Here is a 23,639-nt window from a genome sequence, read left to right as displayed (position 1 = left end):
AGAGAACAGAAAAGGCTTCAAATATTGAGCCTGTCACTTGCTGGTTTTGGAAACTTTATCAATCTGCAAAAAGGGTATAACAGTATCCACGTCACTAGATTGTCGTGAGGATTAAATAATATAATGTAGAACACTGACATATAGAAAGATTACACAAAATGTTTTCCTCTAATGTGATGTAGAAACATTGGCATGTAGACAGACTGTATAAATATTTGCTATAATCTTAAAATATTTTTTACTAAGCATCACATGCAGCATTAAATCTCCTCCTTCCCCTTTCTAAACGGTCGTATTTGCCACTTAGTAATCCCTTTGCTCATCTGGAAAGAGCAATGATGAATGCAATGTATTTTTCAAGGAGAATTCGCCTGGAAAATAGCCAAGATAGAGTGTTTCCTTTTAGAAATGGAATTACTCCATTAGGGACTTTAGCTAATAAATATTTTTTAAAAACATAATACATAAAAAGGAACATAGCAGAACCACTTAAGTATTTTCTAGTGGCTGAGAATAATAGCTTTGAAAAATTAAAATAACTATTGAAGAGGAGGCACTGAATGAATTTTCTAGGCTCAAAACTCTGGCTTACTACTATGAGATAGATGTTTATGTTTCCTCTTCAGAGATGTGCTTCTAAAAATCAAGTTATAAGAAACCATTCTTTAAAAACACATTTAAGTTGTTCAATAAATATTTATCTAAGAATACATATTTTATGGGGAAAAAAATCACCAGACTAAGAGCCTCTCCTCTCCCCTCAACTGAAAAAACATTCAAAAGCAAGGACATGTATAAATATGTATTCCCCCCCCTCAAAAAATTATGTTCAAATATAAAACGACTCTTTTTTAAAAACTCCCTTAAGGAGAAGTTTCTCAGATTTCAAATCCCACCTGTTTCACCCCTTTCCTTCCACCCCCTCCCCACTTCCCTTTGCTTCCATCTCCCTCCTCACTCCCCTTTCCTTCAATCCTCCCAATATCCAGTACTTCTTTTTTTAATTAGGTCTTTATTTATTTTATGGTGGTACTGGGGATTGAACTTGGGACCTCATGCATGCTAAGCATGAGCTCTACCACTGAGCTATGCCCTCTGCCACCCTTGCCCCAACACTTCTTGAGGAAAGACTTTTGAGGCAGCCAAAGGTGATTTTCTTTTCACCTGTACCTCCAAGACAGCAGCAGAAATGAGTAAGCAACCTCTTCATAGATGCCTGGAGTTCTTCGGGATGTCCGTCCAGGAAACGTTATGGATACGAACCGGCTCTGCATTGCAGGAACCCCTTAACCACCCCCACCCCCCATCCCGCTATCCCCCCACTCCCGCCACAACTGGCTCATTTCAAAAGGGCAAAGGTGTCCATGTGTAAAATTCTTGTGGGAAATCTTCGCCAGATGTTACTGGCAATGGGTAATGGGTAATGCAATGGGTAATTTTTTTGTTGTTGTCCAGTGAAAAAGAAATGATTGCAACTGATTGCATGCAGGAAAAGCTTTATTAAGTCACAGAACTGTTATAATTTTTTTTAGAATACTCAAACATTTTTAAATGACTTAGGAAACAACTGGCATATATTTAGTAAGCAAGTTCCACTTTCACAATTTTCTCTGCTCCCACCCTCAATGTTCAGCTATAGAATATTCCTTTATTTATCATGTTTAGTATCTCTGTCTCACAGTCATTTGTCAAAGCTTTTGTTGCAAAAACATGTTTCTTCACAATTAAATACACAATGGGAAGATGTGATTAGACATTTACAGGACTTGAAATATTTAGGAATAATACACAATAATAGGATTACAAGAAGGGCAGTGGCATCTTTCAATTCTTTTTGCTATTGCATTCTTTTTTCAAACATTAATCTCTCAAGTCTGTCCAAGTCTTTTCCTTTAAATGCACGGCGCTCCTTTTCCCTCTCCTCTTCCAATGTCAGTATTTTAACAATTTGAGTTCTCTTGCCTGGGAAAAAGAAAAGCTATTAATTCACAAGGGACATTTATTGACGCCTAATTGTTACAACCCAAACCACAGCACAAAGTCAGTCAGGTACAGGTGACACATCACGATGGGATTGGTCCGTGTTGTCGGCACACTGAGGGAGAAGAAGGTCGTCGGGCTTCTCGGATTCTCGACTCACATGATGATGCACTTGCCCAGCAGCTTCTCGGCGGTCTTCGGGATCTGGGATTTCTTCTGGGGAGCCTGGGGGGCGGGCTTCTTCTCGTGGTTCAGCAGCAGGTGGAACAGCTCGTGCACGTTGATATTCATCTTGGCGGAGGTCTCCAGGAAGGCGCAATTCCACTCGGACGCGCGGGCGGCGCCTTCTTTCTCGGTCACCTCCCGGCGGCTCTCATCGCACTTGTTGCCCACCAGCACGATCGGGTACTTTTGCGGGTTGTCACCTTTGAGTTGGCGGATCAGCTCATAGAAGGGCTTCAGCTCGTCTAGGGTTTGCTTCTTAGTGACGGAGTAGACCAGGATGAAGGCGTGACCCCTGGCAATGGCAAGGCGCTGCAGGCCCCGGTAGCGGCGGCCGCCAGTGGTGTCGGTGATGTGCAGCGCGCCCACCTTGTGGCTGCAGCCCAGCACCTGGCGATAGGTATCTTCGATAGTCGGCAGGTACGCCTCACGGAAATTGCCGCGCACCCACCTCTGCACCAGCGCGCTCTTGCCCACGCCGGCGGAGCCGAGCACCACCACGCGGAAATCTCTGCTCCTTCTCTGGGGCAGGCAGGTGCGAATGACGATCACGGTAGGCAGAGGCCGCAGCCGCTTCATCAGTCGTTCCTTGAGGCCGAAGCAGGAGTTGCCCATTGTTGGGTATTGGCGAGGAGATGCGTGCACACCTTCTCTGGCTCTTGGCCAGCAGTGAGGGAAGCCTAGGGGGGAAGAGAGGAAGCGTGAGAGACGGGCGTCTAACCCCTAATGTCGCAGCGCCTGCCTGGCCGCCGCTCCTGGCAGACTCGCGGGGAGTGGGGGTGGGCGGGGCGGGGGAGGGAGGCGGTGCTTGTCTCAGCTCGCTCCCTAACCCCGCCCCCTTTTCCCCTCCCTCCTCTGCGGCGGAGCCAGGCTCACCGCCCACCCCAGGCACCCACGTAAGGCAATGCGGGCGGGGAGGAGGGCAGGCTCGCCTCGCACCTCTGCCGACACCTTACTGTTACTTTCGCAGTGACTACGCACCCATTTTTATTTTTTACGCCACACTACTCCACTCTCTACAGAATGCTGCAATAATGGTCAGCTTGCCAGCCCTTGAAACACACACATGTGAGCGATGTTACCAAACATTTCCTTCTCAAATAAGCCCTTGTCTTCTCTCCTTCGGAATTAAAAATCGTGCACGTCTCTGACATGGATCGATCACTGCGGGCGAAGGTAGGATGCCGCAGACCCTGCGATCCAGGGTGTGGTCACAGGGGCAGCGAAGGGCGCCCAGGGAACCCACAGAGCCCAGGATTCCTGATGCTAACAGAGACCCCTTACCTGCAGCAACTGTCCCTGGATACCCGCTTCCCCGGCAACGTGCCTACAGGTTCCCACCCCGCGATAGCCTAGGCAGGTTCACCCGCTAAGCCTCGCATTCAAGTGCCCGAAAAAAGGCAGAAGACAGTTTTTACCTCTTTCCAAGGTTGGACCCTCGCGGCAAACTCGCTCCTCGCCGAGGTGGTTTTGGCCGCGGCAGCCGCAGCTGCAATTGCGTAACCAAGCTCCGAGCGGCAGCCGGCAACCAGCGCGCTCGGAGGCTCGGGGCGAAATGCTCAAACAGTGGGACTGAGGCTGGTTTGCCAGAGCCAGGGGGCGCAGGCTGGGAGACTCCACTTGCACAGTTCGCAGAGGGGGGACTGGGCTGTGCGGGGCTGGCCGAGCCCAGACATGCCCCCCCGCAGTCCGCCCGGCGTCCCCCGCATGGGTACCCAAAGCCCGTGCAGGGGTGGGGGTGGGAGGCGGTCCTGGGTTCACAGGTGCCCGCCCATTGAGGGGGGTCTGCTTACAGCACTTGCGATGCAGGCATTTCTCACCTACTGCAATCCTCACCACTTCTATGCATTTTGCCCCCTGTAGGGTTAGCCTTTCCCAACCTCACCACCGTCTATTCACTGCAGAATGGCCAGTTAGCATTCTCCCCACTACCAGTGCTAGGCACTTCACCGCATCTCATCCACTTCTCTCAGTAAACATTTGTCCAGCACAAAATCCAGTTCTGCCTTTCCAGGGAAAGACCAACGAACACTTCTGTTCTAAAAGACTTTAGAACCTGCCTTCTGGTAGGCTTTCCTGTGATAGAGGCATGTTCTTTGTTTCAGGGTTGAGGGGTACCCTCTAAACCCAGCGACATAAAGCAGCCATCACATCCATCACCACTATTTGTACAATATGTCTCATTTAGTCGTCATCACAAAAACCTCACAAGAGAATCAGGACAGGAATGCAGGCAGCCTTCTAGGAGCAGAGAGCGACCCCTGGCTGACAGCCAATAAGAAAACACGGACCGCAGCGCTAGCAACTGGATTTTGCCAACAACCTGAATGAACTTGAAAGCAGATTCTAATCTAGAAACTGCGCATGAGACCTGCTAACACCTTGATTTTAGCCTTAATTAAGCTATCCAGTTGAACCCATCCTGACTTCTGACTTACAGACCTGTGGGTTCTGTAGTTGGTTATTGTTTTAAGCCACAAAATCTGTGGTAATTTGTTACACAGCAAAAGAAAACTAATGCAGCAGGTAAAATTACTTATTCAAGGTTACAGGGATCATAAATGATGGACCTAGGCTGAAACCTAGTTCTCCTATCTCCAAATCTTGTTCTTTTTCTCCTATTATCATTCTGTGTCATTAAGCTGATACACTATATTTTACTCATTAGTGACATTTTTATAGCTTTTTTTTTCTTACCCAAAGGTAGAGATCAAGAGCACATGCTTTAGAGGCAGAAAACTAGGTTTATAATGTTTGTGGGGTTTTTTTAAAAAAAACTTTTCCTTCTTTTGAATACATCTTAATATGCCTGTGAGCTGTGGGAGCCTGGAGAAATTATTTTTCTGTAGGAGAAATGATACCTGTGAGAAAGAATCGAGAGGAAGATGCAAAGAGCTACTGCCTGAAGCACTAAGTAGAAGGCATACAGAATGCAATAGGCAGTTCGTAAATGACAACTATTGACCTTCACATAATAATAGAGAAGACTGTATACATATAATCCTGGAGCCTCTGAGCATTTTGACAATGGCTTTTCGGAAGCTGGCAACGACTTCTTTAATCCAAGAAGAGCAGATTTCAGACCGGAAAACATTGCAGGTTCGGGGATAAATAAATTGAGGGCAGAAGAACTTGGGGCAGGGAGGAAGTAGGGTGAGAATTCCAAACAATAACAAAATCACTGCCCAGCCCTCCTAAGCCACAAGAATCACTCTGCCTATTGAAATTAGAGCAAATAAAAAGCCCTTAGGAATAAGAAAGACTAGGAAAGAGGCTCCTGAAAACACTGATATGGAAGATGAATGAAGCTGCCTTTGGAGACAAGACACTTAAAACAAACAAACAAGAAGAAGAAGAGAAGAAAAAGCTAGGGAGGGGGGTATGGAAATATATATCCCAAAGCTAAAGCCTTTAAATCCCAGACAGATCAAATTAAGAGATTATTACATAGAATACACAAAGAATGATGAAAATACGAAACTATAGCTTTTACATCCAAACCAGGTCTTGTACCTCAAAAGCCAGTATAAAATATTTTACCTTAAAAAGAGCCCTAGCCCAAGGAACAAGCACTGTCCTGGGCCAGAGGATTAAAAAAAATAGGCCAGACAAAAGTTCTGGAGCAAATATTGTCTAGTTAGGGTCCATAGTTTGGAGGTATATCAGGGAGAAAAGACAGTTAACTGAAACCAACACTGAGATGAATCAGATGTTTGGAATTAACTGACAAGGATTTTAAAGCAGCCATCATTAAAATACTTCAACAGGCACTTACAAATTTTCTTGAAGCAAATTAAAAATAAAAACTTTCAGCAAAGAAGTAAAATGTATAAAGAGGATCTAAGTGGAAATTATAGCACCAAGAATTACAATAACAGGAATTTTTAAAACTGCCTGAATGGGCTCAATAGTAGAATGGAGATGCCATTGGATAGAATCAGTGAACTTGAGAATAAAGCAATAAAATTTACTCAACATAAACAATAGAGAGAAAATAGACCAGGGGGAAAAATGAACAGAGCCTCAAAGACCTATAGTACAGTAACCCAAATCCCAACATTCGTATTATCAGAGTCCCAGAAGGAGAGGAGGAGAATGGGTCTAAATGAGTATTGGAAGAAATTTGAAAATTTCCGAAATTTGGTAAAAGACACAAACTTACAGTTCCAAGACACAGAGCAAACCCCACCAGGATAATTCCAAGGAAATCCATGCCAACATACATAACTGAGTTCTGAAAACTGAACACACAGAAAAACTCTTGAAAGTAGCTATAAAGAAACAACATATTACCTATCAGAGGAACATTAATTCAGATGATGGCAGATATCTCATTATAAACCATAGGTGCCAGAGGAAATGGCAGGACATTTTTCAAGTGCTGAAAACTGCAAAGTCTATATCCAATAAAATGGTCCTTGAAGAACAAAGACATGTTCAGATAAAGAAAAGCTAAGAGAATTTGTTGCTAAAAAACCTACCTTAAAGAGTGGCTAAAGGGAGTTTTATAAAAAGAAAGGAAATGATAATTTAGAATATCAGAAAGGGAAGTAGAATATCAGAATAGGGTAAAAATAGGGGTAAATATGATAAACCATTCTTCTTCTTATAAGTTTTTACAGTCATGATGATTGAAACAAAAATCAGAACATATGATACTCAAAGCAATGATATTTAAAATTGGGGAAGGCAAGGGGGCCTAAATAGAAGTAAGGTTTCCATACTTCATTCAAATGATAAAATGATACCAATAGATTATCATGTCATATGCGTATGTTGTAATACCCAAAGTAACAATTTTTTATACAAAGAGATACACTCAAACACACTAAACATAAATCAAGATGGAATCCTATAAAATGTTCCAATAAGCCATGGGGAAGGGGATAAAAGAGAAAGAGAGGAAAATCAGAAAGCAAATAATAAAATTGCATACTTAAGCTCAAATACAGCAAGAATTACCTTAAATGTAAATGGTGTAAATACATCAATCAAAAAAGGCAGATTGGCAGAGAGTATAAAACAAACAAACAAACAAACAAACAAAAAAACAAAGCCAACTCTATGATGTTTGAAGGGAGAAGAAATTCACTTCACATTCAGTGACATAGGTTGGTTGACAATAAGGATGTTTTTATATAGTAACATGGAATATATAGAAACAAAATTGAAAACAGTATTATTTACAATCACTCTACAGAAAAGTAATACTTTGTATATAATTTACAAAACACATAAATAATCTGAATGCTGAAAATTACAGAATGATAATAAGAGAAATCAAAGAAGACCTAAGTAGATGGAGAGACATCATCTGTTCATGGATTAGGAGACTCAACTTAGTAAGGATGTCAGTTCTCTCCAAACTGATCTGTAGGTTTAATACAATTCTTGTCAAAATCCCAGCAAAGGTTTTGTAGGTATAGACAAGTTTATTCTAAAATTTATATAGAAAGGCATAGTACCTTAGCTCAAATACTCTTGAAAAAGAGGAAAAAAGTGAAAAGAATCACTCTTCTTGATAGTAAGGCTTACAATATAGCTGCAATAATCATGGCAACGTCATACTGGTGGAGAAGTAGGCATGCAGATCAGTGGAACAGAGAGCCCAGGAATAGGCCTACACAAATACGCCCAACTGATTTTTGACAAAGGTGCAAAAGCAATTCAATGTAGGAAGGATAGTCCTTTTAATAAATGGTGCTAGAGCAAGCTGGATATCCACAGACAAAAACAAACAAGCAAACAAAAAAAGTCATCCTAAATCTCACACCTTGTATAAAAATTAACTTAAAATGATAGTGGACTTAAATGTATCATATAAAATTACAAAACTGTTTTTTTTTAAACAGCATCTTCAGGATTTAAGTCTAAGGAAAGAGTTCTTGATGCCAATAGAACAGTCCATGAAAGAAAAATTTGATAAATTAGACCTCACAAAAATTAAAAACTTTTGTTCTGTGAAAGCTCTTGTAAAGTTAATGGAAAGAAAAGGTATACACTGGGAGAATATATTTACAAGCCACGTATCTGGCGTAGGACTAGTATATATAGAATACATAGAGAATGCTCAAATCTCAACAATTAAAACGTTCAATTACAAAATGGGCAAAAGACACGAATAGGCATTTTACTGAAGAAAACATACAAATAGCAAATAACCACATGAAAAGTTTTAACATCATTAGCCACTAGAGAAATGCAAATTAAGAGGCCAATGAGATATTGCCACATTTCTGTTAAAAAAGCTAAATTAAAAAGTAGTGGTAACACTAAAAGTTGATGAAGTTGCAGAGCAATTGGCATATTCTGCTGGTGGAATGTAAAATGGTACAGTCACTCTGGAAAAGAGTTTGCAGTTTGTCATAAAACTAAACATGCAACTAAACATACAACCCAGCAATTGTACTCTTGGGTATTTATCCCAGAGAAATGAAAACTTACGTTCACACAAAATGCACATAACTTGATGTGTCAATTTTGTACATAAATATTTATAGCAGCTTAATTCACAGTAGTCAAATACTGAACACAACCCTGCCATCCTTTAGCAAGTGAATGGTTAAACTATGCTACATCTATATTATGGAATGCTACTGAAAAAAAAAAGTATTGATACAGTCATTTTGGATGACTCTCAAAAGAATTATGTGAGTGAAAAAAAGCCAATTACTTGATTCCACTTATGGAACATTCTTGAAATAAAATTATAGAAATGGTGTTAGTAGTAGGGGTTAGAGATGAGGGACTATGCATGGAAGGAAGGTGGGTATGCTTGTAAAAGGGCAGTGTGAGAGATGCTCAGGGTGATGGAACTGTTCTGTATCTCGGCTGCGGTTATAGATATACAAACCTACACATATGATAAAATTCCATGGTGCTCAATACATACACAAATGAGCACAAGTTGAAAGGGGAAATCTGAAAAAGAGCAGTGGATTGTATCCATATTAATATGCTGGTTGTGATATTGAATACAGTTTTCCAAGATGTTATCATCAAGGCAGACTGAGTAAAAGTTACTCAGGATCTCTGTATTATTTCTTACAATTGCATGTGAATCTTCAATTATTTCAAAGTTAATAAAAACATTAATTTTAAGAAGCACTTGCCAAAAAACCAAAAACAACACAACTCTTGTGGCCCCCTGTTGCCTACAGAATTAAAGTGCAAACTATTTAGCTTCAAATTCCTAGCTGCCTGCAAACAGATCCCAAATTCCCTTTCAAATCCTACCTTCCACAAGTCCGCACACAGAAGCTTAATGATTGGATATTCTTGCGAGTTCCGGTGTCTGCTTCTCCACTCAGCTCATCCTCCACACCGATCCCCTCACTCACACACCACAACCCTGCCCTCCTTCAAGGTTCACCTTCAAATGGCACGTCCGGCGGGAAGGAATCCTTCCACTGAGTTCCCACGTACGTTTCCACCTTGTATTGCAGCTTTGCATATACTTGTTTTATATTCTCCACAAAGCTATGAGCTTTCCTCTGATGGAACTTAGACTCATTTATCTCTGATTCCCTCACAGATGCTAGTAAGCACTGGCATGTAGCACTCAGAGATGACCAGGATGGTGTGGGGTAACGGAGATTCCATCAAGAAGGGTAGAGGTCAGTGAAGGAGTTCCCAGATCTGGAGCCAGATGGCTTCTCTCCAGTCCTGGTTTCACCACCTGCTTGTAGTTTGGCCCTTAACTCTATCCTCAGTATCCTCAGCTGACAACAGGGAAATACATGGCAAGTGCTGACATGTTAAAAAGCATCTTCCTCAGTACCTGGCAGTGAGCAGACACTCCCAACGCTGCTGGAGTTTGGAGGCCTGGTCTCCAGTAACTGTTCACTGACATACTACTTGTATGGACTTACACAAATGACTTGTTTTCCCCTTACATTCAGTTTCTTCATCTGTAAGAAAAGGGTCAACAGTACATAAGTTTGAAGTGAGATGAATTGACTTATTTTTGTAACATTCAGGCAGGGTATTGCTTGCGGAATGTGAATGAGCTAACATTCATTTGCGTCTTTGCTGTGAGCCTAATATAGTACACGTGTTTATTCATTTGGAACTTACACTATGAGTTTATGAAGTGGAAACTAATACTAAACGAATATATTTGAGGAGACTAGACACAGAGAGGTCAACTACGTGGCAGAGGCTAGGAAGTCCGGCTAGTTCCCGGACTCGCATGCTTCACACCACGCTGCCTCTCTAGTATCATTTTGGGAGTCTGTTTTCTTCCAGTTTCTTTCTGGACTCCTCCCTCATCTTAACCTCTGTAGACAAGTAGTGGCAGTTATGTTCCCCATCCTTCACAAGGGAATAGTATCTTCTTTACGGTTTTGATTTCCAGGATCAGGGTTGCTTCAGACTCTCTTTCCTTATCCCATTCAGGGATCTCCTCCCATTCCTACAACTTCTGTTCCCAGCCTGACTGCTTTCTCCTGGCACCCTGCTGCTATAAATAGCTCCTTGTTCATAGAGGTATCAGCTCTTACCTCATAAAGAAAGGAGCACACCTGGTGAAACTCCAGCAGCCCCTAGCCCACACATATCCTGCAGCATTTTCCCTTTTCTCCATCCAAAGTTGATGTCTTCACCTGCTTTTTCACCTGTGGTTCTAGGAGCAATTGTATTGACTCACCTGCGATGCTTGTTAAACCTACTAACCCAACTTACACAATGCTACTGTCAAATTTTTTCAATTACAAAAACGCAACCCACAACTACAGAATCGGACCCTATAGGTGACACCTGGGGGGTTGCAGTTTAACAAGCCCCTCAGGTGATTCTGATATGGAAGAAAGCTTGAAACTAACTCCTTTAGAAGCTCCCTTGATCCATCATCCCATCTCTAACCTAACAGAATGCGTGAAGGGGGTCAAAAGGTAAAAAGAAAAAAGAGAAGAAATACAAGAGGAAAAGCAAGACTGGATGAGAAAGTTATGAGTATGGTTTTGGGCATACTGAGTTGGAGAAGCCTGTGGAGACTATTTCTAGTACTCAGCTGGAACTATGGGAATAGAACTCCAGGGAAACATTGGAGCTGGGTAGATAGATTTGATGACTATATTTTCTGAAACAAGAACTGGGAACTATGGTTTGTAGTGGATTTTTGTGCTTCTCCCAGATTCAAGAAAGAAAATTTTAATACCAAAGTGTTGACATTCTTGGGTTATTTCAGTGTTTTAGGCAATTTGCTTAACTTCTTTATCCTCAGTCTTCTTATCTGTGAAATTGGGATAATAGTGCTACCTACTCTATAAAGTTCTTCTGAGTAAATAATGGATATTTAATGAGTAAATAAATATAAAATGCTTGGGACATAGTAAAAACACAGTAAATGTCAGCTATTCCTACTTATGGGGACAATAGGACTAAATATTAAAAAAAAAAAAAAGATATGAAGGAAAGATATAGCTCAGTGGCAGAGTGCAGTGCTTAGCATGCACAAGGTCCTGGGTTCAATCCCCAGCACCTCCATTAAAAACATAAGTAAATAATCAAACAAATAAACTTAATTACCTGCCTTCCCCCCAATTTTCTTATTTTAAAAACAGGTATAAAGATTAGAAAGGAAGAAATAAAACTGTCTTTGTTTGATGATTACATGATTGTCTATGTACAAAATCCCAAAGAATTGACAAAATAAAAAACCCACCCAAAATGAATAAGTGACTACAGCAAGGTCACAAGTTACAAGATAAATGTACAAAATCAATTGTTTTCCCTTATACCAACAATGAACATTGGAATTTGATAATAATAACACAGTACCACTTACATTAGCATCAAAAAACTTGAGATACTTAGGTATAAATCTGTCTAAATATATACAAGATCTATATGCATGGAAATAAAAGAAACTCTAATGAAAAAAGTCAAAAAAAGATCTAAATAAATGGAGAGATATTCTGTGTTCATGGATTAGAAGATTCAGTATTGTTAAGATGTCAATTCTTCCCAACTTGATTTATAGATTCAATAAGATCCCAACCAAAATCTGAGCAGTCATTTTGTGGATATCAACAAACTGATTCTAAATTTTATATGGAAAGACAAAACAACAACAACAAACACCCAAATAGCCAACACAAGACATGAAGAACAAGGCTGGAGGACTGAGATTACCCAACTTCAAGACTTACTGTAAAGCTTCAGTGATCAACACAGCATGATACTGGTGTATTCTGCTATTGCTGGATAGAGTATTTTATAAATGTCAATTAGGTCGAGTTGATTAATGGTGCTATGTCAGTTCAATTGCATTATTACTCGTTTTCTGCCTATCAGATCTAATAATTACTGAAGGGGTATGCAAGGTGCTAAATCCATAATAATGGATTTGCCTACTTCTCCTTGCAGTTCTATTAGATTTTGCCTCATGTCTTTTGATGTTCTTTCATTAGGTACAGAGGTGACCAGGATGGTCACACATTAAGGATTGCTATGTCTTCTTAGAAAATTGACTCCTTTATCATTATGTAATGACCCTCTTTATCCCTGATAATTTCCCTTATTCTGAAGTCTAATTTGCCTAAAGTTTATATAGCTTCTTCAGTTTTCTCTTGATTAGCATTACTATTGTACATTAACCTATCTGTGTCTTAATATTTAAAATGGATTTCTTGTAAAATATATATATAATTGCATCATCTTCTTTATATACACAAACAATCCCAGTCTTTTAATTGGTGTATGTAGACCATTCATGCTTAATGTGATTATTGACATATTTGGTTTCACATCTACCATGTTTGTAGTTCTTTTCTGCTCATTGTACTTGTTCTTTGTTTCCCTCTTTTTTTCTGCCTTCTTTGGTTTTAACTGAGCATTTTATATAATTCCATTTTCTCTCTGTTAGCAATATCAACTTACAATATACATTTATAACAAATTCAAGTCTACTTTCAAATAACAATATACCACTTTGCATGCAATGAAGGCATCTTATAACATAGTATTCCCAATTAATCATTCTCATCCCTTATAAATTAATGCCATTCATCTCACTCATCCATACACTACAATCACCTAGTGCATTGCTACTATTATTACTTTGAACAGTTATCTATTAGATCAGTTAAGAAGAAAAATAAAAAATTTTATTTTACCTTTATTTATTCCATCTCTAATGCTCTTCTATTCTTTATTTTAAACCTGAAATCTAAAGAAAAGCTTTAGAGAACATGCTGTCTGGAGAGAACCTTGAAGCGAAAGGAGGATCTTGGGGAAAAGACATTATAGACAGAAGAATGATGCCCAAAGGGCACAGAGCCAAGAAGGCATCTATGGATGAAACAGCAGTTGAATTGGAATCCATCCTAGAAATCATCTGCGGTTTAATTACCTCGTTTCCTAGATGAGTAATTTGCCCAAGGTTACACAGCTAGAAATTTGCAGAACTGGGATTCAAACCCAGGAAGAGTGACTTCAGCATCTATTCTAACCACAAAAGGGTGTTAGGACCTGCTCGAGGTGGCTCAGCCAATCAGACACAGCCAGGACAAGGTCTCTGGTCCCTGTCTCCCAGGCCCTCACCTTCCATTCTCCCACAGGTACACATCCTGAAACATGATTAATGCTCAGAAATCTTACGGGGATTTTAGAGATGGAGTTAATGTAGTCTTCTGGGGGTCAAGGGTAAAACAAGGAATCAGAAATTGTATATTCTCAGGAGGCAGAGAGGATCTGTAGAGTTTCACTAATTACAGCTTTGAATAGGCTGCCAGCATAGTCTTCTTAATGAAATGAGCCAGAATCCTTCTTTGGAAACTTTCCTAGACAATCAGGTCTGTGTAAGTGAGTACTTACACCCCAGACCCAAGAGAACGCACCAACCAAGTGAAGCTACCCTGAGGAGGGGGTGGTGGGCGGACAGTGCCAGACACCACAGTGGGACTGGCAGAGGAGGGCCTGCTTTCTTTCCTAGAGTATTATGTAGCAATTACCAGTAAAAGATTGTGTATCCACATAACAAGAAGAATGGGTGTTAAAAACATAGCGCTAAAAAAAATCCATAGTGCTTACTGTAAAAAAGTAAGAAAATGGGATAAGATATATGGCACCTCATAATTTACATAAATTAAAGATATATGCCCACAAAACAATATTGTACATTGTTTTCAGGAACACATACATTCAAGATACATATTAAACACATTAGAACAGTTGCCTATGGGAAGCAAGGGAAGACAGTGAGCTATACAGGATGAAGATATGCATCTATATGTAATATTTAAATATATAACATAATTTACATATTTACCTTTATCATACACACATGATCTATATAAGGATATATATAATTTAATATATTGTATATCCTTATATAGATCGTGTGTGTGTGTATGTAACAACCCTGAACACTGCTAAGAGGCTTGAGGGCAGCGTCTGTAAATGATTCATTTTAGAAGGCCTCACCCTTCCTGGTATACAGTAGGCAAACAATAAATATTTTTGAATGAATGGCTTCATATTCAACTTGCCCAGTGTCCTGAGCATTACCTGCCAGGCAGAGCAAAGCCCTTTCTTCCCGCAGCTCCCTTGCTCCTGCTCCAAGTTCTCTCTTTGCCACTGTGTTCTGTTAAAGTGGCAGGAAAGAGCTGCCTAGAAAGAGAGGAATAATTATTAAAGAATGAAAATAATTATCCTCATTTTTTTAAAAGCACATTTTACACCCCTTTTAAGTAAAAGAGTTTAGTTTTGCAGCATATTCCCTTTTGATTTTTGCCATGTGCACAGTGTTTCCACTGTAAAATACTCATTGGTTAAACAAAGCATTTCTCTGTACAAGTCAGTAAAGAGAAGTAAGTTTTCACCCCTTTGTGTTACTTCAGCAGGACTCTGAATGCCATTGTGGAACATAATAGTATATGTTCTTCATTTCACTGTTTTAAAACAAAATCGTATTGAATTTATTAAGTCTGATTTTTTTAAAACGATGTAAACATTTTATAACAGCTTCAGATCCACAGAATTATTGCAAAGATAGTAAAGAGAGTTCCCATATACCCCACAGTCAGTTTCTCCTATTATTAACACCCTATGTTAGTATGGTACATTTGTCACAATTAATGACCCAATGTTGAAACGTGATTATGAACTCAAGTTCGTACTTTATTCAGATTTCTGCTAAGAGGACCTCAGTACTTTTTCTTAAGGCCTTCAGCTGATTGGAAAGGCCCACTCACATTATGGAGAGTAATCTACTTTACTCAAAGTCTACTGATTTAATGTTAATTACATCTAAAAATTATCTTCATAGAAGCATCTAGACTTGTGTTTGACCAAACAGCTGGGTACCATGGCCTGGCTAAGCTGACATATAAAATTAATCATCACAGATAGTACAGAGAGTTCCCATATGTCCCATAGCCAGTTTCCCCTATTAGCAACACTGTACATTACTATGGAACATTTATCACAATAAGCGAATGAAATTGATACACGATTATTAACGCAAGTTCATTTTTTTATTCAGACGTCTCCATTTTCTTTCCTAATGTCCTTTCTATGTCTCAAGATCCCATCCAGTTTACCACATTATATTTAGTCATCATGTCTCCTTAATATCCCCTTGGTTGTGACAGTTTCTCAGACTTTCCCTATTTTTGATGACCCTGACAGTTTTGAGGATTTACCAGTAAAATATTTTGTAGAATGTCTCTCAAGTGGGGCTTGTCTGATGTTTCCTGCATAATTAGATGGGGGTACTGTTTTGGGAGGAAGACCACAGAGGCACGGTATCATTTCCATCACGCCACACAAGGGACACGCCAGCAACATGACTCATTGCTGCTGAAGTTGACCTTGATCACCTGGTTGAGGAGGCGTTTGTCAGGTTTCTTCACTGTACAGTTATTCTTCTTTTTCTCCCTTTCCATCAAGCCTGCTTTTAAATTGTAAGGCTAATTAACAACATTTCAGAGACTGGCCTTAAAAAATGAAACCTCTACAATTAACAAAAGGATTCCTAGAAAAGAGTGAGGTTTCCCTTCCCCTGCACCAACAGTGGGAGAGATGTTTCCTCCTGACTCGTGAAGATTGCACAAAGAATCTGATTTGATAAAGTTTTAAACTGACAAAACACAAGAGAGTCAATTTTGTTTTTCTGTATAATACGGAGATTTTCCAACTGGTTCTGCTCTTTGCTAATACAGTTTTTCCTGGATACATAATGTGAGAATACTGTAACATATCATAGTAATAACATACAAATCAAATGCAGAGATTAAGAAAAGACAATGAGCAGAATGGCCATCATTAAAAAGTCCACAAACAATAAATGCTGGAGAGGGTGTGGAGAAAAGGGAACCCTCCTACACAGTTGGTGGGAATGTAGTTTGGTGCAGTCATTATGGAACCAGTATGGAGATTCCTGAAAAAACTAAAAATAGACTTACTGTATGATCCAGCAATCCCATTCCTGGGCATATATCCAGAAGGAACTCTAATTTGAAAAGATACATGCACCCCAATGTTCACAGCAACACTAAATGCAATAGCCAAGACATGGAAGCAACCTAACTGTCCATTGACAGATGACTTGATAAAGAAGTTGTGGTATATTTATAGAATGGAATACTACTCAGCCATAAAAAGAAATAAAATAATGCCATTTGCAGCAACATGGATGGACCTGAAAAATGTCATTCTAAGTGAAGTAAGCCAGAAAGAGAAAGAAAAATACCACATAGTATCACTCATATGTGGAATCTAAAAAAGAGAAAAAAAAGAGGACACTAACAAAGTAGAAACAGACTTGCAGACATAGTAAATAATCTTATGGTTATGAGGGGAAAAGGGGTGGGAAGGGATAAATTTGGGAGCTTGAGGTTTGCAAATGTTAGCCACTATATAAAAATAAATTTAAAAAAATTTTTTCTGTATAGCATATGGAACTATATTCAATTGTCTTGTAATAACCTTTAATGAAAAAGAATATGAAAACAAATATATGTATGTATATGCATGACTGAGACATTATGCTGTACACCAGAAACTGAGGCATTGTAACTGAATAAAAATACTTCAATAAAAAAACAACAACAAAAGACAATGATAATATTGGAGGAAAGAATTTCAACCAGGCAACTTGAAGACAGCTTCATGGACGGTGTGATGTCTGAGTATGGTTGTAAGAGATAGAGGAGGCTGAAGGAACATCGCAGGCACTACCATGAAAAGGAAAGGACAGAGCATAGGGAAGGGAGAGTTCTTGCTTGTGAGAACAGGGTGGGTAGAACTTCTGTGTGAGGCTAAAGGTTTTGCACTTTATCCTGTGAGCACAGGTGTGGAGAACACTGACATTTTGGGGTAAGGAGAAATATGATCAGGTCTGTTTTAGAAAAATAATAGGCTAGTATCTAAAGACAACTGGAAGGACAAGAGTTTGGGGTGGGGGAAGGAGTTATAAGACATATGGAAGAACAGTAATTAGAGGAGGTGATACTGGAAATAGAGAAGAGTAGAGAAACTTGGGTGGTGAGGGTGGGGCAGAATAGACAGGATTTGGACCTGTGCCATAGCTAACAGTAGCAGAGACCGGCAGGACGCACACCAACCCCATCTCCTTTTCTTCCCGGGCAAACAGCTAGACTCCGTCCCCCGGCCTCCCTTATGTTAGCTGTCACCGTGTGACCGAGTTCCAGACAAATAGAACGTGAAGGTGAAAGTCATGTGTGACCCTTCCAGGCCCATCTCACTCTCTCTATTTCTCTCCTCCCTTCCCCATCAGACAGGGCCTAACGTTCCCCTGAAAAAGCCCTCACTGTGGCCCACAAGCTTGTGGAGGTAGTCTTCTCAGTTCTCCCCAGACAGAGCTAATCTCAAAAATGCCACGGGGAACCTGACCTTCAAGGACAACTTGCCTTTGAGTTGGGAAGTGGCAGGTCTGGGTCTGGGGCCCAGGGCCCGGGTGCTGGAGGAGGGAAAGGGTCCTGCTTCTAACACTCCATAGGTTTGGGGGACTCAGAAATGCTTTTCATCTTAGAGGTGTGCACTGTTCTGTTTGGGGTCCTGGGAGAGGTAAGCTGGAGGGATGGGTGGGGACCCTGAGGCCTGGAGACACAAAGTATCTTATTCAAGGTCACATAGCTGCTTCTCCACCTTAAATGGTTTGCCAGCATGGTGTAGCAGATCATAAATAAAGTCTAGACTTAACTAGAACTCATTAAATCTAAGAAGAGAACTGAAACGGGCATTGTGGCCTCTACTCTATGGACAGGCTGACCCCACTCTCATTTACACATGGAAACTTTGAGGCCCAAACAGAGAAGAAGAGGAAGCTCCCACTCTTCCACAGAACTTACCGTGTGCCTGCAGCCTTCAGAAAGCTTTCCATGTATTGGGGGGAGAGTATAGCTCAAATGATGGAGCACATGTTTAGCATGCACAAGGTCCTGGGTTCCATCCCCAGTACCTCCTCTAAAAATAAATAAATCAATCAACCTAATTACCCTCCCCCCAAAAAAAAGAAAAAAGAAAGCTTTCCACATAGTAATCCATTTCGTCCTCACAGCAGCTCTACGAGGTAAGTATCATCTCCATTTTGCAGATGGAAGAAACAGGCACAGAGTGGACAAGTGACTTCAGAGGGGGTAACTACCCTAGAGTCACACATCTAATAAGTGGTAGAGCCAGGATTCAGATCCCTGCAGTCTCGCTCCAGAGCCGGTGCTCGCAGCCACCATGCTACACAAGCTCGGAAACTAGCGAGCATCCAGGCAGGCAGCACTGAATCTCCTTCCTCACGTGTGCAGGCTTCCCACCGCCTGCGGGGCAGAGCTCCAGAGCAGTCTGCACTGGTTTGACGTGGACAAAACTCCGTGGTCAGGCCCAGCTTTCCCTCATCCAGCCTCTCTCCATACTGGGTGCCTCAGCACACCTCAACCCTGCCACCCCTGCCCTTTCCGCATCTGTGAGCAGCTCTGTAGCAGAGCGGGGAGCAGGTCCTTAAGAGTCAGAGCTGGGTTTGAATTCTGGCTCTGCAATTTATTGTCGCTAGAATACCCTTGGGCAAGAATATAATATCTTCCTACTAGGGTTATCATGAGGGTTTAATGCAACAATGTAGAAGAAGTGTTTAAACAGTGCCCCACACATAATATGCCCTTTTTAACAGCAGGGGAAAATATTGATATGTGAAATCCCAGTATTTCCAGCTTCAAACACCTTGAAGATGACCAGTCATACCCATAAATGGTGGCAACACCCCTCCAGGCTACGCATTCTGATTTAGGGTATGGAAGATAGCGATAAATAGCCATTGGAGCGTGCAGGACAGAACACTCACAGGGGCCGGGAGTGGTCAGTAAACCTTCCAGAGTAAGCGGCTATGAATTCAGACTCAAAGTGGAATTGATTCATCCAAGTAGAAATGAGTGGGCAAAGTATGGACAGATGCTTAAAAGCAAGAAGCACATAGTATTTTATGGTGGTGAATTTTGTTTAGGAATATGGGCACCACCAGGGGATCAGTGGGGCTCATGTTTGAAAAGGTAGCTTGGGGAAGGATTATAAGGGTCTTGGAATCCAGGCAAGGGAATAGGAGGTTTCTCCCTCCCTCCTTCCCTTTTTCTTACAACAACAATCCTAACAATGGCAACAGCAACGACAAAAACCTCACAGAGCAGAGCAGCCAAGGTACTAATCTGTGCTCTCAGATTAAAATTTAAAACCCAAATCTCAGCATACCACTTGCAGGTGATGGAGGCTGTGGTCACACAGAAGGGTCCTGGCAAGTGTGCTCCTCTTACAACAAAGATCTCCGAGGGCTGCGTGCACTCAGGATGAATCACAGCAATTTGCAGCTTTGTGTTGTTGGAGACATTTCAGTTCTGCTATTAGTCAGTTGGTGCTCAAAGAGTTCTGCCCTCTTCTGATCCAGGATTAAGACAAAAGACTTACCGGGGCCAGAGGAGGTGTAGGTTGGGTATGAACCATCAAGAGCCTCACAGGCGAGGACAGAGCGCACTTGAATGCCAGCAGGGCCCAAAGTCTTGAGTCAGGCAAGGGACCTTCTCCCAAGGTGCTTGATCTTTGTTGAATGTCCTTCTTCAAAATCTTCAGGTTACATTCTGTGTGCAGCTCTTCTTCCGTGTGTTCAACTTTGTTCTTTTATTAGCAGTTATTAACCACAGATCATTTTTCACTTTTATTTCATCGATGTCACATAAATTGTCACATCAACTATTAAGCCATTATGATGTGTAAACAAGCAACTCTGTAAGATCAGTCTGAACAGGGCATTCCTGATTTTTTTTTAATTATTGAAATGTACCTCACATTAAAAAACGTGTAAAAATCATAAGCATACAACTCAATATAATCCATCACCATAACCAATGGGACATTTTTGGCACCCCAAAAGCCAAGTTCAGGTCCCCTTCCCAAAACTACTTTCTCCCTGTTTAATTACTACACAGACTTTCAAAGCTATAGTTAAGTTTTGCTTGGTTTTTTCCCTTATATAAGTGGAATCATACAGTGTATATTCTCTTGTCTTGGGTTTTTGTGCTCAAAATAATGTTTGTGAGATTTGTTCATGTTGTATGTTTCCATGTTTTTTTTAAAATCATAATTGCTGAAGAGTATTTCACTGAATGAGGATACCACGATTTTTATTATGAATGGACCTTTGGGTTGCTTCCAGTTTGGGGCTATTACAAATAATGCTGCAAGGAACATTCTTGTAAATGTCTCTGTACACACATGCTTGTACTTCTGTTGGGTACACACCTAGGAGTGGGGTTGCTGGTCACAGGGTAGGTGTCCATTTCAGTTTGTATGTCCTTGATTATTAATAGATTGAGCAACTTTTCTAAGTATATCAGCTATTTGGATATCCTCTTTTGTAAAGAAGGTATATTGAATTGTTTGTATTACTTACTGATTTGTAAAAAAGTTTTTCATGTATTTAAGACACAAGTCCTTTGTCAATTACGTGCTTTAAAAGTTTCTTCTATTCTGTGGCTTACTTTTTTGCTCTTTTAATGACATCACCAGATAAACAAAAGTTCTTATTTTAATATAAGCCAATTTATCAGTATTTTCCTTTATTGTTGATGATCATTGTGTCATTTAATAAACATTTCTCTCTATCCTCACATTATGAAGATATTTTCTTATTTAAGCTTATAGAAACTTTACATTTAGAGCTACCGTCAGTTGAGAATTGATTTTTATGTATCTTGTGACATAATAATCAACTTTCTTTTCCTTTCCCCATAGTTATCCAATAGGCAACACCATTGATTGGATTATCCATTCCTCACTGGTTTTGTGTCAAGTTATAAGATCAAATGTCCATGGGACATTGTGCTGTACCCCAGAGACTGACACATTGCAACTGATGGAAATTCAATTAAAAAAAACAAAACAAGATCTTACTGTAGCACACACGGAACTGCATTCAATATCTTGTAGTAACTGGTAATGAAAAAGAATATGAAAATGAATAAATGTATGTACATGTATGACTGAAACATTATGCTGTACACCAGAAACTGACACAACACTGTAAACTGACTATTCTTCAATTAAAAAATAATAAAAACAAAACAAAACAAAAGAAAAAAAGATCAAATGTCCAAATAGCTGTGGACTTGTTTGAGGACTCTTTTCTCAGTCTGTTTGTCTATGTTTACACCAACATCACACTGTTTTAATTACTGTAGCATTATAGTAAGTTTTGCTATCTAGTGTGAAAGTTTGTGTTACACTTGCATGGTAGCCCTTTTTATTTCCATACTTATTTTAGAAGCAGCTGGTAAGTTTTTATTAAAAAATACTACTGTGATTTTTATTGGGATTGTAAATGATGGAGTTTACGTTTTACAAAGTTTTTCAATCCATAAACATGGTGTATTTCTCCACTTCTATAGGTCTTAGTTAATTTCTCTCAGTATTACATTATTTTCTGTGCAGAGTTCTTGTACGTATTTTGTAAGATTTATTCATAGGTATTTGGTGTTTTTGTTGCTACTGTAAATGGTGTCTGCTTAAAATTTTTATTTTCTATCTTTTATTGCTATAATTGATTTTGTATCTTGACTTTGTATCCAGAAGCCTCGCTAAACTCACTATTTCTGATAATTGTAAATTATTAATTTTTCCTGCATTATTTGTAAGCAATAATAATTTTATTTCTTATGTTCATTATATCTTTTGCTGACTTTCTGTTCTTGTTGTACCTGCTAGGACTTCCTGTAAAATGTTACAAGGAAGTGGTGATACTGGGCATGTTTGCCTTATCCCTAGTCTCAGAGAAAAAGCTTTCAGCATCTCACTGTTTAGTACAATATTTGGTTTTTTTTTCGCTAGCCCTTATGAAACTAAGGAAATTCTTTTCTATTTCTAGTTTTTAAGCAGTTTTTTCCTCCTCATGAATAGACATTGAATTTATTTAAATATTTCTTCACTTATTGAGATGTCCAGAACATGTATAACTTTCTTAGTGTTAATATGGCGAATTACACTGCTTTGTTTTTTCCAATGTTAAACTAGTCTTGCATTCCTAGAAAATATCCAACTTGATTTTGGTGAAGTGCACTTTTTATATATTGCTGGGCTGAGTTTGCTAATATTTTCTTTAGAATATCGGCACCTACGTTCATGAGTAATATTGGCCTGTGACTTTTGGTATCAAGTTTATAGGACCTCATAAAACAAATTGGGAAGTTGTCCTCTTTATTCTCTGGAATAGTCTTTGTGGAATTAGAATTATTCTTTCTTAAACATTTGGTATAATTCGCTGGTGAAACCCAACTTTGTGGGAAAGAGATTTGGAAATAAATTTTAAAAAAAATTTATAGGACTAATTCTTATCTTCTATATCTTCTTGTATCAGTAAGTAATGATTTTTAAGGAATTTATACACGGCATGTAAAATTTCAGGTTGACTGGCAAAAATGTTTGTTATCCTCTTGTTAATTTTGTAGCATCTGTTGAGTTTAAGCAAACTGCCCTTCCAGCACCTAGCACAGTCTATCAGCTGGTAGCATTCAATAAATTACTTGAGGAATGAATGAATAAATAAATTTGAGTGAAGCAGAAACACATGAAGGCACATTAACCAAATACTACTTACCATCATGTTAAGCTGGAAGGCACACAGTTGAAGAAGACCCTTGTCCATGCCGGAAGCCTGTATCTTTGAGGCCTTGGCCAGTGGTTCTCAAACCCGTCAGACACAGCACCATCATTTAAAATATATATGTGTAACTCCCACTTTGCTATCTTGAAAAGAAATTCACAGATAGCCTAAATTTTTAGAAAATAATAGAATATTCTGTCGAATAGAAAATCAATAAATGAAAAGTAATTTATGATAAAAGACTGTGTATTTCAACCTGGAGATGTTCTGGCATGACTAGACCAGAGACATGATGAAGATGGCAGGTGCCAGCTCCTTGCTGTAACGAGTCCGGGTG

The 23,639-nt window shown here is 39.8% G+C and overlaps 1 protein-coding gene across 3 annotated transcripts; it reads right to left on the bottom strand.

The window, feature by feature from the left end:
* Positions 1–1,479: 1,479 nt before the first annotated feature.
* DIRAS3 (DIRAS family GTPase 3) lies at positions 1,480–23,540 on the bottom strand. 3 transcript variants are annotated; one of them, XM_074376262.1, is made up of 4 exons: positions 23,297–23,540; positions 21,598–21,636; positions 14,713–14,814; positions 1,480–2,882 (listed from the first exon to the last, which is right to left on the bottom strand). In XM_074376262.1, the coding sequence occupies exon 4, from the start codon at positions 2,815–2,817 to the stop codon at positions 2,137–2,139; it is 681 nt and encodes a 226-aa protein (XP_074232363.1). In that variant the 5' UTR covers positions 2,818–2,882; positions 14,713–14,814; positions 21,598–21,636; positions 23,297–23,540; the 3' UTR covers positions 1,480–2,136. The 3 variants fall into 3 exon arrangements, with proteins under 3 accessions (XP_074232363.1, XP_074232364.1, XP_074232362.1); XM_074376263.1 differs by lacking the exons at positions 14,713–14,814; positions 21,598–21,636; positions 23,297–23,540 and adding an exon at positions 9,575–14,512; XM_074376261.1 differs by lacking the exons at positions 14,713–14,814; positions 21,598–21,636; positions 23,297–23,540 and adding an exon at positions 3,621–9,542.
* Between the last annotated feature and the right edge of the window lie 99 nt (positions 23,541–23,639).

Source organism: Camelus bactrianus, chromosome 13 (assembly GCF_048773025.1).
Source record: "Camelus bactrianus isolate YW-2024 breed Bactrian camel chromosome 13, ASM4877302v1, whole genome shotgun sequence".
In the NCBI taxonomy this organism is placed as follows: Eukaryota; Metazoa; Chordata; class Mammalia; order Artiodactyla; family Camelidae; genus Camelus; species Camelus bactrianus.
This window is presented reverse-complemented; position numbering and strand designations above follow the sequence as displayed.

What these genes read in the sequence shown, in the direction of transcription:
- DIRAS3 (XM_074376262.1), bottom strand. Translation starts at nt 2,817, where the DNA reads ATGGGCAACTCCTGCTTCGGCCTCAAGGAACGACTGATGAAGCGGCTG.